The sequence below is a fragment of the Lontra canadensis genome, unplaced genomic scaffold, assembly GCF_010015895.1.
Source record: "Lontra canadensis isolate GAN:19392208 unplaced genomic scaffold, GSC_riverotter_1.0 scaffold59, whole genome shotgun sequence".
In the NCBI taxonomy this organism is placed as follows: domain Eukaryota; kingdom Metazoa; phylum Chordata; class Mammalia; order Carnivora; family Mustelidae; genus Lontra; species Lontra canadensis.
In genome coordinates, this window is record NW_022631053.1 from 922,392 (window position 1) to 937,249 (window position 14,858).

Sequence of the window (14,858 nt, forward strand, 5' to 3'; positions counted from 1 at the left end):
TTCCTTTATCTTTTCACAGAATTACTGTTAGTCTTTTTATATTGCCATTTCCAGTGCTTTTCTGAGTGTTAGGGAGTAAGAATAAGTATTTTACCCTTAAGAGAGAATGTACCTTATTCTCCGAAGCTTTATTAGTTTACCCGTATCCGTACCAGTTAACAAAGATACTCCCCCTTCTTTCTTGCTGTCTACTAACATTTTGAGCTGCAGGAGTTACTGCATGTGATAAGGTTTACCGGCTTAGGAATTTGGAAGGTCACATATTTCCTGCTGCTGTTGAATTTGGCCCTATATTTTTACAAAAGCTTCTCTTTGGGGGACTTACCAGCTCTTTGGTCTCTATTTAAACTCACTGTTTCCCTAGGAGGTAGGCAGTGGGGATTTGGCCCATTTTAGTGATACTGAGGTTAGGTCTCAAATTATTTACTCAAGATCATACATGGCAAGTTGATCACTCAGTGAGAACCCTGATCTAATTCCTTCCCATTGTTTTTATATCCCTTAACTACAAAAGTATTAAAAGTTAGGAAAAGTCCAAAAAGACCTTTTTACCCAGAGATTTTTCTGACAGGTATATTCAAATTTGAGGAAATCTTCTGTAGTTAAAAACTGTCTACTCTCATACCCTATAATTTCTTCTGTTTGATAACTAAAATAATAACTGTTCTCCACCTTTTTCTCAGTTGGGGTCTTTGCTTTTGATTATCCCTTTTTCTTACTCTCCTATGACAGCTGCCTAAAGCTGTCTTAAAGACCAGAATCCTAAAGCAGAGGGAAGGCTTTGGAGCTCTCCAAAATGGTCTTTAGGGCCAGGAGAAAAGAAACTTTATGGGACTGCAAGTCTCTAAGTAGCTCTCTTCTTTATCACAATCCTTTTTTCAAGTATTAGGGATTATTGATATATGGAGTTTTAAATTACTATATAGTAATGCTTTGGGTGGGTAGTAATTATTTAAAAATTTGTTTCATAATATTACAATAACAATTAATGAAAAGTGGTTTTTGTTTTTTGTTTTACATTTTATCTATTTGAGAGAGCAGAGAGTAGTAGCGGGAAGAAGGGGCGGGGAGTAAAGGGAGAGAGAGAAGCAGACTTCCCACCGAGCAAGGGAGCCCTGTGCAGAGCTTGATCCCAGGACTCTGAAATCATGACCTGAGCCCAAGGCAGATGCTTAACTGAGTGAGCCACCCAGGCACCCTGAGGAGTGTTTTTTGTTTTTTGTTTAGATTTTATTTATTTGACAGAGATCACAGGTAGGCAGAAAGGCAGGCAGAGAGAGGGGGAAGCAGGCCCCTCACTGAGCAGAGAGCCCCAGGAGGGGCGCCATCCCAGGACCCTGGGACCATGACCTGAGCCGCTGAAGGCCAAGGCTTAACCCACTGAGCCACTCAGGCACCCCCCACCCCGAAAAGTGTTTTTTTTTTTTAAAGATTTTATTTGTTTATTTGACAGACAGAGATCACAAGCAGGCAGAGAGGCAGGCAGAGAGAGAGGAAGGGAAGCAGGCTCCCCGCTGAGCAGAGAGCCCGATGCGGGACTCGATCCCAGGACCCTGAGATCATGACCTGAGCCGAAGGCAGCGGCTTAACCCACTGAGCCACCCAGGCGCCCCCGGAAAAGTGGTTTTAATAAAACAATAATGGTTGTGGCTGGACTGCTCTCCTCTTTAAAAACTACTTAAGGATTACATTTTTTTCTACTTGTAATTTCAGTGGATAGGTTCTTTGGTAGTGCTTCAAGTGTCTGGATTCTGTTTCTGTATCTAATAATCCCTCAAAGAAGGAAAGTTGTAGAGTATCTTGAAATACTTCCCTTCCCCCCTTCATGTTATCCCGCATCCCCCCAAGCAATTTTAATTAACTGTTCAGTGACAGATGGTAGAAAAGGCCTTATTTAAAGTGCTTCTGGTGGGCTGGGTTAGGGGTGAGGGGTTTGTACTGATCCTGTTGTAGAGGGACCTAGCTTTTCCCCTCCCCCTTCCAGTTGAGCTATAATCCTGTTAGATGATCTTAAAATGCTATTGATTAATTCCCGGTGCTCTTAGAGGAATAAGCACAGGTTTTGGGTTTAAAACCCAAGAACCAATTCCCTTGAGTTCTGAATGCCTTGGTTTTGAGGCCAGGAGAGTACCTTCCAACTTCTCCACCCAGTCTTTACTGAAAAGGAAAGTTAAGCCTTTTAACTTTTCCGTTTGCCTCTCCGCACCCCCCCCCCCTTAGTCTAGTACTGCTGCCAGTTGCCATGGTAACGGGCTGGGACAGCTGCGCAGTGGCTCCCAGGCAGCTGGGTGGGGGCGGGGGAGCTGCCAGCCCGCCAAGCCCTAGACCTGGGAGGGGAGGCCCCTCCTGTTAGCCCAGAGGGAAAGAAAGAACTGGGGCGATCCGGTAGGTAAAGAAGGGAACCCCCATTCATCTTCTACCTTTGGGGCTCCTCTTCTGCATGAAGGTATAAAGGGAGATTTTCCTCTTTCCTCCCTCAAACTGAAGAACACATATGTAAATCCTTGTTTTTCCTCGTGAGGCAGGGGAGGCCATAGCCACAATGCTTAACTGCATGCATCTAACCCGGGGCTGGTTTTAACCCCAGCGCTCTGACCTAAACTGCTCAGCTCCCGGAAATTCCAAGGTGAGTGGGGGTGGGGGTGGGGTACTCTCCCTGGAATATGACATTTCCTGTCTCTGGTGAGATTGGAGGCTGTTTGTATTTTAAATAAATAAGATTTTTTTTTTCTTGAAGCTTAGGAATCTCTTCTAAATTCATGGGAAAATTATTTTGAAACTCCTGTCTACATTCTCCCCCTCCACCCCCTCTTCTGAATAAAGTACTTTAATAAAAACTTAAGTTTTTTTTTATAGGGGAGTAATGGGTACAGTCAGTTTTTTTGGGTAGGCAGACCTATTTATTGCTAATAGGTTCTGGAGATACGGTTTCCAACTAGATGTTCTTGGAATAATTCCTTAAATTTTGCTAACTTGAAGTAAATGGATAAATGCAACTTTTTATGTTACTTGACTTGAACACAATTCTGAGATTAGTAGTGGCCTTCCCTGTTCCTGGGAGTCATCTTCTAGTCAGGATGGAAATATTTTTAGAGAGTGCTGAAAAAAAAATCTTTTAAGATTACGGAAGAATAAAAATGGAGTTCAGCTAAGAAAACAGTTCTGCTACTCTATAATCCAGACTGTAGGCACCATTTAACTTGGTTAAAGAATTCTTAAAAGTGATTATGGAAACAACAATGTGGGAATTTTAAAAACTAGATCTGTGTTGAGTACCCCCTGGTTGTGCATATTTCTGAGCTTAACTCAATTTCCATTTGTGTTGCTTTGCTTCAGCTTTCCTTGGGCCTATGAATGGTTCCTCTGTGTTTTGAGGCTTCGTGTTGATGTGAGTTTGGGGCCAGACTTCTTTTTTCTTCTCTTCTTCCTTTGGCCCAAAGTCAATTCCAGTTAAGAGAGGTACCTCCTTAACCATTTGGATTAGTTGAGCCATGAGAATTACTGAATTTTTTTAGTTTTTGGACTAAAAGTATTTGTTGTTGTTCTTGCCTCTCTGCCATCCCTAAGTGAAAAAAAGACTTCATGTATCTGAGATGCCAGCCTTGCTTTTGTGAACTGATGGATGCTCTAGGGACAAGCTCAGTTTGTTTGAGGGAAAGGTATACCAAGTCACTGAAGACAGTGGAGAAAGATGCCTGAGCAGGCCTTTTTGTGCTGCCAAGAGACTAGTCAAGATCCTCAAAGCAGGGGAAGGTTACATTTTGGGGCTTTTCTTTTTTCATTTTTATGAAGAACCTTATTCACCTTAAAGGTAAGGTTTTAATTTTGTCACTGTTCTCTTAACTGGTAGTTTTCTGCATTTGTTTGAGATCCTGGCTTGTTAACAGTTATAGAAGTACCCAGGAGTAACATACCCACATCACTTGTCTTTTGGAATCTGAAATTAGAGGAGTTAGTTGTGTGTATAATAATGATTTTGGTCGTGTGAGCTGAAGAAAAAGTTGTTTTTGGATAAGTGGGGATTGACCATTTTCTTCTTATATTCTTAGGAACCATCTATAGAATGCTTCAAGACCCAAGAGAAGGGTACATGGCAACTTTGTGTTATCCCCTCTGCATTCCATCAAGAAAAGACAAAGTTTTAATTCCTTGCATGGATTTCAATCATTTTGTCCTTCCTCTTTGCAGGAACCCGGTGGCCTTAGTCCTTCAGGTGGAACAGCGTGCAACATGGGAAAGAAAACCAAGCGGACAGCTGACAGTTCTTCTTCAGAGGATGAGGAGGAGTATGTTGTCGAGAAGGTGCTAGACAGGCGTGTAGTTAAGGGGCAAGTGGAATATCTACTGAAGTGGAAAGGCTTTTCTGAGTAAGTGTCTTCTTTAGGCCTTAGCACTCTGTAGAGGTGGACACCTTTGGTTTCCTTCCCCATGAGCCACTGCCATCTTTGTCTTTTTCTCTCCTCACCTGCACTCCTCCTAAGAGTCAGAAGACACAGCAATAAACTAAATAGAGGCTCTCCCTTCGAGCTGGTGTTCTAATGATAATGCTTTTGAGAGATAATATAATGAATTGGTTAGGTGCTTAGACGAGGAGCCAGATTGCTTAGGTCCAGATTCTTGTTCCACCACTTATGAGCTGGGTGACCTTGGTTTAGTTCCTTAATCTTTTCCCTCCTCAATAAAATAGGAAGAGGAAATAGTACTTGTCTTAGAGATGTTGGGTATATGTAGAGACTGACAGGTAAGCTCAGTGTAAATAAATATAAACTATTATTAGGGCACCTGGCTGTCCCAGTTAGTACAGCATGTGACTCTTGATCTCAGGAATGTGAATTCGAGCCCCATGTTGGGTGTAGAGATTACTTAAAATCTTCTTTTAAAAAAGTATAAACTGTTACTGTTAGTATTCTTATGGATATAACTAAGCTAAAATATATACATTGAAGCAGAAGTCATCCATTCCATAGCCCATAGCTTTCCAGAATTATCCTTGGATCTCACAAGTGACCTAGAGTGAAGTATTCCTCTTAATGAGAAACTTAAATCTGAGGCCACGTTTTTTTCCCTCCCAATATTTATTTTTTTAATTTCAAATCTATAGCTTAGGCAAAAGAAATTGAACACTCAGATACACACCACCTAATTTCTGCAATTAATACTTTAATAAAATCTGTCTGGCTTTTTGTTTTTGTTTTTTTGAAGACCTTAAACCCCCCCCCCCTTTTTTTTTTTTTTTTTTTTTGTCAATGAGCTTTAAGAACGATACTGAAGTATTGACTAGAATGTCTGTTAGGAAATAACTGGCTTTAAGCTCAAGTGCTAAAGGTGATTATTCTTTTTCCTTGGAATAAACACAACTAGACACATTGAGGCACAGAGGAGGTAGCTTGAAAGGTAAAATATGTGTAATTGTTAGACATCTTGCCTCAGTTTTTGATTAATTCTCTTCCTCAGGATGCCTGATAACAAATAATGGATTTTCCAGAACCCAGTGCACTGGTCGGAACTGGTACAGTCTTCTTGGAGTGGCTTGGAATAGAAATATAATGCAAGGCACATGGGGAATTCTATATTTCTGGTGGCCGCATTAAAGAAATTTTTCTTTTAAAGATTTTATTTATTTATTTGACAGAGAGAGAGAGATCACAAGTAGGCAGAGAGGCAGGCAGAGAGGAAGAGGGAAGCAGGCTCCCTGCTGAGCAGAGAGCCCGATGTGGGGCTCGATCCCAGGACCCTGAGACCATGACCTGAGCCCGAGGCAGAGGCTTAACCCACTGAGCCATCCAGGCGCCCCAAAAGAAATTTTAATAATTTATCAGTGTATCAGATTTTCAACATTAATAGTATAAATTTCAACATTAACAGTATAAAAATTAAGATATTTTACATTACCTTTTTCATGCTGAGTCTTAAAAATCTCATGTATTTTACATTTTATAGCACATCTCAGTTCAGACTAGTCACATTTCAAGTGTTCAGTTAGCCACATGTGGCCAGTAGTTAGCACACTGAACATCACAGCTTTAACGTGTAGGACTTATATGTACTAAATGGTTCGAATTTTGATGGTACATTTGGACAAAGGTCTGAATCAGGAGCCTTTGGAACATACCTAAGGTTATTTTACTACATAAGTCAGCGTTTCTCATTTGGAGCACTTTTGGCATTTTAAGTGGACAGTGCATACACTACAGGATACTTAGGATCTCTAGCACAGAGAGCATGAAATGTGGGTAGTACAGCAATCAGAGTATGCCCTCCATATTTCTGAAGAGGAGTGATACCACCACATCCTTTAGAGTTGAGAAATTATGAGTTTGAGAGACCTAGAAATAGGAATTAAAATAACATTGAAAGATTTTAAGGGTGTTTATTGGGCTCATTGAGTCACCATTGGAAGTTGTTGGTCATTTCGAAGGTTCTTGAGACTGTGTCTGTATTTGAGTTACTGGTAACTTAATAGATTAAAGAGGGAAAGGAAGTTTGAGGTGGATGGATTAAAGCACTTGTCCTTACTTTCTCAGAAGTGCCCAGGATTTCATTAAAAGACTAAAACAAATTTTGCCCTGTTAGCATTAGCTAACTAAGTACCTACTGCTTGTTGGGCAGTGGTCAGATTCTTCTACCTCATGTGTTTTCTTTCATTCTCATAACAGCCTTTAGAGGTATTTTCAGTTTACAGATGAGGAAGTTAGCGAAGCTATTTGCCGAAGATGGCATAACTGGTAAGTGCTGGCCCAAGGATCTAGTATCAGATTTCTTTGGCCCTAATGCATAGGCTCTAAATTATACCATGCTGTCTTTTGGGTGGAAATTGGTTGTTGTAGAAGCAGCAATACCAATATGGTAGGAAAAGAGAGAATCCCATTATAGGACTGTCTTTCCTTGCTATCCGTAGAGATTTGCTCCTCTCCCTCCATGTCTGCTTGCTTGTGTTCAGTGTTCGCACGCCTCTTGCTTTTGGTGTCTTAATTTCTTTTGGTATCCTAGAAGAAACTATGTGGTTTGTGGATTTGGGGGAAAGTTACTGTATGAGGTGGGGTTTTTGTTTTTTTTTTTTTGCCTTTTGCTGAAAGAAGAGCTATGAAGGAGAGGCTTTTCTAGTTTTAGCTCAAATGATTTCGAAATAAATCTTGTCTCATTCTCAAGCTCTTTTTGCAGAAAGTTTTAAATCTAGAGTAAATACCTTATTTTTCCATTATTCTCCTTATTTGAGTCTAGTTATGGTGTGTGTTCAAACCACGCCCATCTAAAGATACCTTATTTGAAAACGAAAATAAAATATTTTAAATGGATAGTACATACATTAAATAATTTTTACCCAGGTCAATGAAAGGACTGTAGAAACTGTTTCTATGATATATTTCCAGATATACTTTAATATAAACTAGTCCTTACCGAAGGAACTTCTGCCACTGGCTAGCAGTGAAGAGGATGCCTGGTCTGGTTTTTCCTGTGGAGGTACATCTCACGATTTGATTCCATAAGCCTGTAATGTAGTTGGTAGTTTGGTTTTCTGAAACCCCTGCCGGGAATAGAAACAACTTTGTGAATAATAACTGTTTTCCTCATAATAGGACTCCCTTGATTCAAGTTTAGTTAGATTCAGTTATTCGGGGTTTTAAAAATTAATATTAATATTAATATTTGTTTTTTGTTAATATAAAAATGTGTTTTGACTGCCTGGTAACAGTAGACTTGGTTCCACAACATAATTAATGTACTCCAATCCCACGTCTGAGTCGTCGTCTTACTGTTCACCTATATTCTAATGATTTAAGCCCTTATACTACCTTTTTTCTTAATAAAAATCTTGCAGTACTTCCAATCTTGAAATAATTTATTGACATTTGTTCAAAATGTAAGTAACAAGTTAAAGATAGTGTAAATTGGGGATGCATGCTTTGTTACACTGTTCTCTCAGGATTTGCATAGACGATTATATGAAATCACATTATTTTATAAAGCAGAATTCATATTTTGAGTCTTAAAAAAGTTTTTTGAGGTATAATTTAGGTACTATAAAATTCATTCATTGAAAGTATACAATTCAGTGAATTTTAGTAAATTCATAGAGTTGTCAACCATTACCACACTCCAGTTTGGGATATTCCAATAATTTCCCCAGATTCCCTTGAGCTCATTTATAGTTAATCTCAATCCCACATTTTGTCTCTAAATGTGTCTTTCCTACATTTCATATAAATGGGATCAGACAATATATAGTCTTTTGTATCTGGTTTCTTAGCATATTATTTTTGAGGTTCTTTCATGTTGTGGCATGTATTAATTAGTATTGTGTACCTTTTGTTGCCGAATAGTATTCTCCTTTATAAATGTACCACATATATTCATCCATTCACAAGTTGATGGACATTTGAATTGTTTTCGGTCTTTGGCTATTGAAATACTGCTACAAGAAATTGCAAGTTTCTTTGTGGATATATTTTTTCATTTCTCTTATCAAGATTCCTAGGATCAAATTTGTTATCTCTTTTAAGTGTAGGTTTTTTGTTGTTGGTGGTGGTGGTTTTTTTTGTTTTTGTTTTTTGTTTTTCATTGTGCCTACTTGTCTTCTTTAAAAGAAAGCACTGGATTTTTTCCCCTCCTCATTCTTTTCCTTTTTTTTTTTTTTTTTTTTTCCATTCTTTGTGCCCAGGGAGCACAATACTTGGGAACCTGAGAAAAATTTGGATTGCCCTGAGCTAATTTCTGAGTTTATGAAAAAGTATAAGAAGATGAAGGAGGGCGAAAACAACAAACCCAGGGAGAAGTCGGAAAGCAACAAGAGGAAATCCAATTTCTCAAACAATGCTGATGATATCAAATCCAAAAAGAAGAGAGAGGTAAGCTTCTTTCTCCCCTTTTCCCACAAACAGTTGTTTTTGCCTCTTGCTGGACTCCCCTTACTCCCCAAGTGGTATTTTGGTGGTTTCTGTTCTAATGATGGCCTGCAAGGTAAATTGTTGAACAAAAGAGCTTCCAGGGAGGTGTGTTGATTAACTATAGCGCCCCCTCCTGGCTGAATGAGAAATGTACTGTATATTTCACTGACTTGTATTAAAGTGGCAAAATTAAGACCCTGTAAAACAGCAGCTACTCCCTATCTTCTCCATAAATAGGCAGGTAAGTTATCTTAGCAAGGGAGGGACTTGGTGAAGTTTTTAAGGGTAGAAAACGGCTTTAAAAAGTTTAGTACTTCTTGGAGCACCTGGGTGGCTCAGTGGGTTAAGCCTCAAATACATAAATCTTTTTTTAAAAAAAGTTTACTAAGTCTTTCTTCCTTTTGTTTCAAAGATAGCACTTATTTTCAAACTTTTATATTCCCTTTTTTAAAATTGATGTGAAATTCACATAACACACAACCATTTTATTTTTTACTTTTTATTTTTTTAAAGATTTATTAGAGGGGCGCCTGGGTGGCTCAGTGGGTTAAAGCCTCTGCCTTCAGCTCAGGTCATGATCCCAGGTCCTGGGATCAAGCCCCGCATCGGACTCTCTGCTTAGCCAGAAGCCTGTTTCTCCCTTTCTCTCTGTCTGCCTCTCTGCCTACTTGTGATCTCTGTCAAATAAATAAATAAAATCTTTAAAAAAAAAAAAAAAAAGATTTATTAGAGAGCACGTGTGCGAGTTATTGGGGGAGGACAGAGGGGGACGGGATAGAGTCACAAGCCGACTCCACCTGAACACGGAGCCCAGCGTGGGGCTTGATCTCAAGACCCTGAGATTACAACCTGATCCAAAACCAAGAGTCGGATGCTCAACTGACTGGGCCACTGAGGTGCCCCACAATTAACCGTTTTAAAGCATACAGCTCAGTGGCATGTGTATTCTCTTTTGATTCTATTATTTCTGCATTTTCCAAATAAATTTTCATCTTCCTTTTGAATCTTTATTGTTCAGTTTGAAAAGTATGCTTATGAAATTTTGGTTTGATGTAGTTGCTTTAGTTCTTCTGATCATTAATTCTCAAGTAACTCAAATAAGCACTGTTCTTGCCTTTCTTTTTTCATCTGTATCTTTTTTATCTTTGTACACACACAGACACACACACTCCCCCTCCTTCATTTATTTCAAGGTTATGAAGCCTTTTGTGGTGAAGCATGTATCATACCTTTAACGTTTAATAAAATAAAAGCATAAGTCCACTTCTGAATCTTCTAGCATCACTGCCATAAGCATCTCTATTTATCTTCATTCTGCTTGATACCCATCTTTCTAGAACGTTCATTCTCAGCCCTGGCTGCACAGTAGAGTCATCAGTGTAGGGTGGGAGGGTTCTTAAAAAGACCCAGTACCCAAGATTCACCCCAGACTAGTTAAATTCCGATTTCTGTGAGTTGGACCTAGGCACAGAATTTTAAAAGACTGACACAAGTGATAGAGAAAATGGGAGAACAGTGTTCCAAAAAGAATTGAAGTAAGAGTGAAAGATTGGAGGCTGCAGGTGGAAGTGGACTCTAGGTTTGTGTCTCTTTGTTTTCCGGATTAATTTTATTTTTTACAACCTTACTTTTAAAACCACTCTATTCTGGTAAGGTGTGTATATCATTATGATATAGTGTACTGATAAGAAATTTGAGAGTGCCTTCTCTAAGGAGCTAAGACTTGGTCCTTTCTTTCTATTTTCTTTTTTATTAGTCCTTTGTATTCTGGCTTTTGTCATTTGATTCATTTTTTTAACTAAGTAAAGAGACCAAAAAACAGCACAGCAGAAGACTTGTGACTAGCCATTTGTGACATACAGTGTGTATTTCCTCAACCTAAGGTTTCTGTCCTTTCAAAAAGGAGCAGTCTGGGTTTAGACCTGCTAGCCAACATAGAGAGTTTCATTCTTAGGCCAGGTTCTGATGCTGCTGACCTTGAAAACAACCCCCCATACGTCCTTTGTAATGTTCACCTGGGGCCCCTGGCAGCATTCTCAGCAGTGCTGGCGACTGTCAGGTAGGTAGCCAGGAAGATAGGTGATTGTATGTTTTAAAGGTACAGGAGGGGATTGCGTTTCTTTCTTTAGACCACTGCAGAAGAAATTTGTTAGTCGGCATTATGCCTGATTTAAGATTACTGCCTGTGTGATGATTTTAGCATTTTCCTCGCCTCGGCTCCTTTTCAGCAGCTTGAACATTTTTCTTCCCTTCCCTCTCTATGTGGCAAACTGTTTTCAGCCGCCAGCTATGATTTATGACTCAGTTCGTGCGCCAGCATTCCAGCTGTGAGCAGCTGTGTGCACATCTGGGAACCTCCTCCCCTTAAGCGTCCCCAAAAGAGGCTGTGTTTTTGAGTCAGTATCTTCCCTGATCCGTGGATGGAATTTCCTTCCCAGTGTGGGTTCTGGTATCTTTGGGGACCACCTGGATCCTGAATACTTTGTATCTCTCAGAAAAAAGCAGGGTGAATGTCAGATCAAAGAGATTTTATTATGAAAATCAGACATCGGAGATTTAGTTCATTTGGGCAGTCTTACTAAATCTTTTTTATGTTGCCACTAGATAAGTTTGCATTATGTTCCATAATAAGGTTTTTAAAATTACCTGGTTTGTTTAAAATGTCGTTTTGTACTTAGCAGTGCCAGCACACCCGAATCGGACTCTGCGCCTTGTCTCAGTGGCATGATTACATTTTGAATAATCTTCAAGAAAATTGCCAGTTTGTTTTAAGTCACTGTCCAGTTCTATTCTATAGTGCTAACAACTCATCCACATCAGGAGGGGATAGGCACAGACCAGGGCCTCTTCTCCCAAATGTGTGGGTATTGTGAGCTCTGAAAGAAATCTGCTGTTTTATGGTACTGCCTTGAATGATTCTTACCTCTGTTCTTTCATCGGTATAGACGACTGTGTGAAAAGAAGTATTAAAATATTGGTCAATGTTAAAAATATATATATATTGGTCAGTGTTAAGGCAAATTAAATGTCTAAGAAAATTAAGATTGAGAGGTGGTATATTTGAAGTTTGTAAAATGAAAAAGGGTTTAGTTCAGGTAAGCATGGACTTGTTTATTATCTCAGAAGCAACAGGGGTATCAATTCATAATATCAAGGAGATTAGAGAGTTAGAGATAAGAGAGTTAGAGTTCTTAGATGGTGCCTCCAGAATATCTTAAGGGCTATGAACAAGTTTTAAGGGCTGCTTCTAATCCTTGAAGGAGTATGGAAGAACAACTGCATCTTCTTACAAAAATATTTCTTGGCATCACTGTCACTGGCTGGCCCACTACTGTATTTCTTAAGTTGTAAGAATTCTTTGAATTGGTGACAAAAATGAACTTAGATTGTGCTTTTTTGAACTGAGAAACAGGTTTTTTTGTTTTGTTTTCTTTTTTTTTTTTTACTCTAAGCTGTAATCTTTCTTTATCTTCTATTTATAGCAGAGCAATGATATCGCTCGAGGCTTTGAGAGAGGACTGGAACCAGAAAAGATCATTGGGGCAACAGATTCCTGTGGCGATTTAATGTTCCTAATGAAATGGTGAGAGAGATTGGGCCTCACTGTACAGTTGTCTTCTTTGCTGGTGGCTTGAATTTGTATGGAAGATAGGGAGGGAAGATGGAGTATTCCCCAACTAAGAATTTTCATTATCAAGGATCTTTGGCTAATAACACCTGTTAGTATTAATAGAAATTATGGTTGGAAGTGGATTTAAGACATTCTCAGGCTTTGGTGTTAAGCCAAATTATTTTAGCCCCAGTACCTAAGATAGTTTAGAGGTAGGAAACATATATAGACATGACCTAACCATTTATTTACACAGTTCTGAATCATTTACCGTCAGACCATGAGCCTGTGGCCATAAGATAGGAGTTGAGTGAGGCTTTCTGCCATCACTGAGGATCAGAACAACTGAATAATGTCTAAAGAATAATCTCAACAAAAAGCATTAAGACTAATACTAGCCAAAGTGTAAGTTATTTCATCCGGTGGAGGGGGCGTCTCTTAGAGGAAAGCGTAGTTACTTCCCCTCAATTGGGTTTCTTAAAGACAGGGTGAGATTTATGGTGTGGCCCTCACTGCCTCTCTGTTTCCAAGTGTTCTGGGCTTATGATTTAAATTCGGTCTCTAAATAGAGGCTTCATGCTGCATTGCCACTGAGGAAGCTAATTTACCTTAAAGTTGTAGAATCAAAAGGTTTAATATTTTATCTGATCGAAATTTTGCTGGGAAATTACCCAGAAGCCTCGATTTGAAGAATCATTATACTCTGTCAGAAGTAAGGAGCTGTACTGACTCTTTTTCCCACTCAGCCATATGTGTTACTTATGATTTACATTCACATACTAACTAGCTTTTTTTCCCACCACAGTCCAAATTTGAGTGTCTGCTCCGAGCTGTGTGTTTTCCCCTCCTCCTCCTCACTCATAATACTTACCTCTATGAATTAAACCTCTCAGTTTTCTCAAAAGGGAGGTAGTTGTCTTTGCTCAAATCTCAGTGGAATTTTAATTTACGATACTTTTTTTTTTCTCAGTTTGGAATACTGGTTAAGGGACTTGCTACATTTTTTTTTGTTATATATGGTAGTAGAGCCTTTGTAACTTGGATAATTGAAATTTGCAGCTAATTCCTACATTTCACTTTAGTGACTAGATTTTACATTCTCTCTTATTTTCCCATATGTGAATACTGTTGTAGACTTGAGTTTCTGTTTTCTTATTATTCCAATCCATAGTTCTCACCGAAAGGATAATGAGTGTTTAAAGGCCACAAGATGAGGAAGGTTAAGACCCTTTCACTCAGATGATCCGGAAACTGGATTGAACATTCTGTGCATAATCAATAGGACTGAGTGTAGGTTTGATTGTGTTCACTCAGTACCTACAAATCAAAATTATAGGAGTAAATTTATATAACTTCATTTTCAGCCTTTTGATTAAGCCTGCTATGTTTTTCATCTAAGTCCTAGCTGAAGACTTCTGGTTCCGTCTGATGTGGTAGTTAAATGATACTCACTGATAATTTATTCGCTTGAATTTCTCCTAGAAAATGTCGAGCTGTTAGGGTCCTTCTCACCTTGAAATCAAGACGGAGAGGAAATCAAGTCGGTTAAACTCATAACAATATAAACCTTGGTTTAAGTAGATTCTCTCTCACTCTCACTTCCTCTCCTTCTAAGTCTCATATTCTCTCTCTCCAGGAAAGACACAGATGAAGCAGACCTGGTTCTTGCAAAAGAAGCGAATGTCAAATGTCCACAGATTGTGATAGCATTTTATGAAGAGAGACTGACATGGCACGCATATCCGGAGGATGCGGAAAACAAAGAGAAAGAAACAGCAAAGAGCTAAAGGAGGGGGTGGTCTCTGTCATTTCTCTTTGTATATATTCACCTCCCTGCCTCCTCTCCCTTCTGCCCACCCCCTTCTATCCTAAACACATCCATAAAAAATGTGCTTATCACTGTGCTCCACAGGAGAAATGTTGGTATTGGTTCTCTTGTAACATAACTGATGGTCTGATTCATGATAAGTGTCTCTCTGTGAAGACCAGGCATTTACATACTGTGTGTAATTCCCACAATATTTTCCTTTGCCCTTATCTCTTCCTTCTGCTTCCCTGTGACCTCAAGATGAGTTTTAACTTTTTAATCACCTTAGAGTCTTGATCTTTTCAGGGTTGGTTGCTTTTTAGATTGGGGGATTTTGTTACAATGATGATGAGTTTTGGTTTCTTGCTTTGGTTCTTAGAACATGTTGATGACCAGCTAGCTTTTGTTTTGAGATGTTGGGATGGAAAAGATGTTCCCATCTTTTTTAAAAAGCCAGTAGCAACTGCCTACCTGTTGGGGCTTCCCAACCTCATTCAGCTTACCCAGTAGAATACAGGGTTCCTGGTGTGGTCGTCTGGGCCACCCTCTGCTGTTC

At 39.2% G+C, this 14,858-nt stretch overlaps 1 protein-coding gene across 4 annotated transcripts in view; it reads left to right on the forward strand.

Annotated features, from left to right (window-relative positions):
* Positions 1-14,585, forward strand: part of CBX5 (chromobox 5) — a 28,799-nt gene extending 14,214 nt beyond the window's left edge. The window contains exons 1-5 of one of the 4 annotated variants that reach the window (XM_032876584.1): positions 2,282-2,385; positions 4,189-4,367; positions 8,660-8,846; positions 12,368-12,468; positions 14,132-14,585. In XM_032876584.1, coding sequence (XP_032732475.1) covers positions 4,231-4,367; positions 8,660-8,846; positions 12,368-12,468; positions 14,132-14,282 — 576 coding nt within the window. In that variant the 5' untranslated portion in view covers positions 2,282-2,385; positions 4,189-4,230 and the 3' untranslated portion in view covers positions 14,283-14,585. Of the gene's footprint in view, positions 1-2,281; positions 2,386-2,470; positions 2,627-4,188; positions 4,368-8,659; positions 8,847-12,367; positions 12,469-14,131 lie in introns of those variants that run through there. The other 3 variants (XM_032876585.1, XM_032876586.1, XM_032876583.1) reach the window with 3 other exon arrangements.
* The last annotated feature ends 273 nt before the right edge of the window (positions 14,586-14,858 follow it).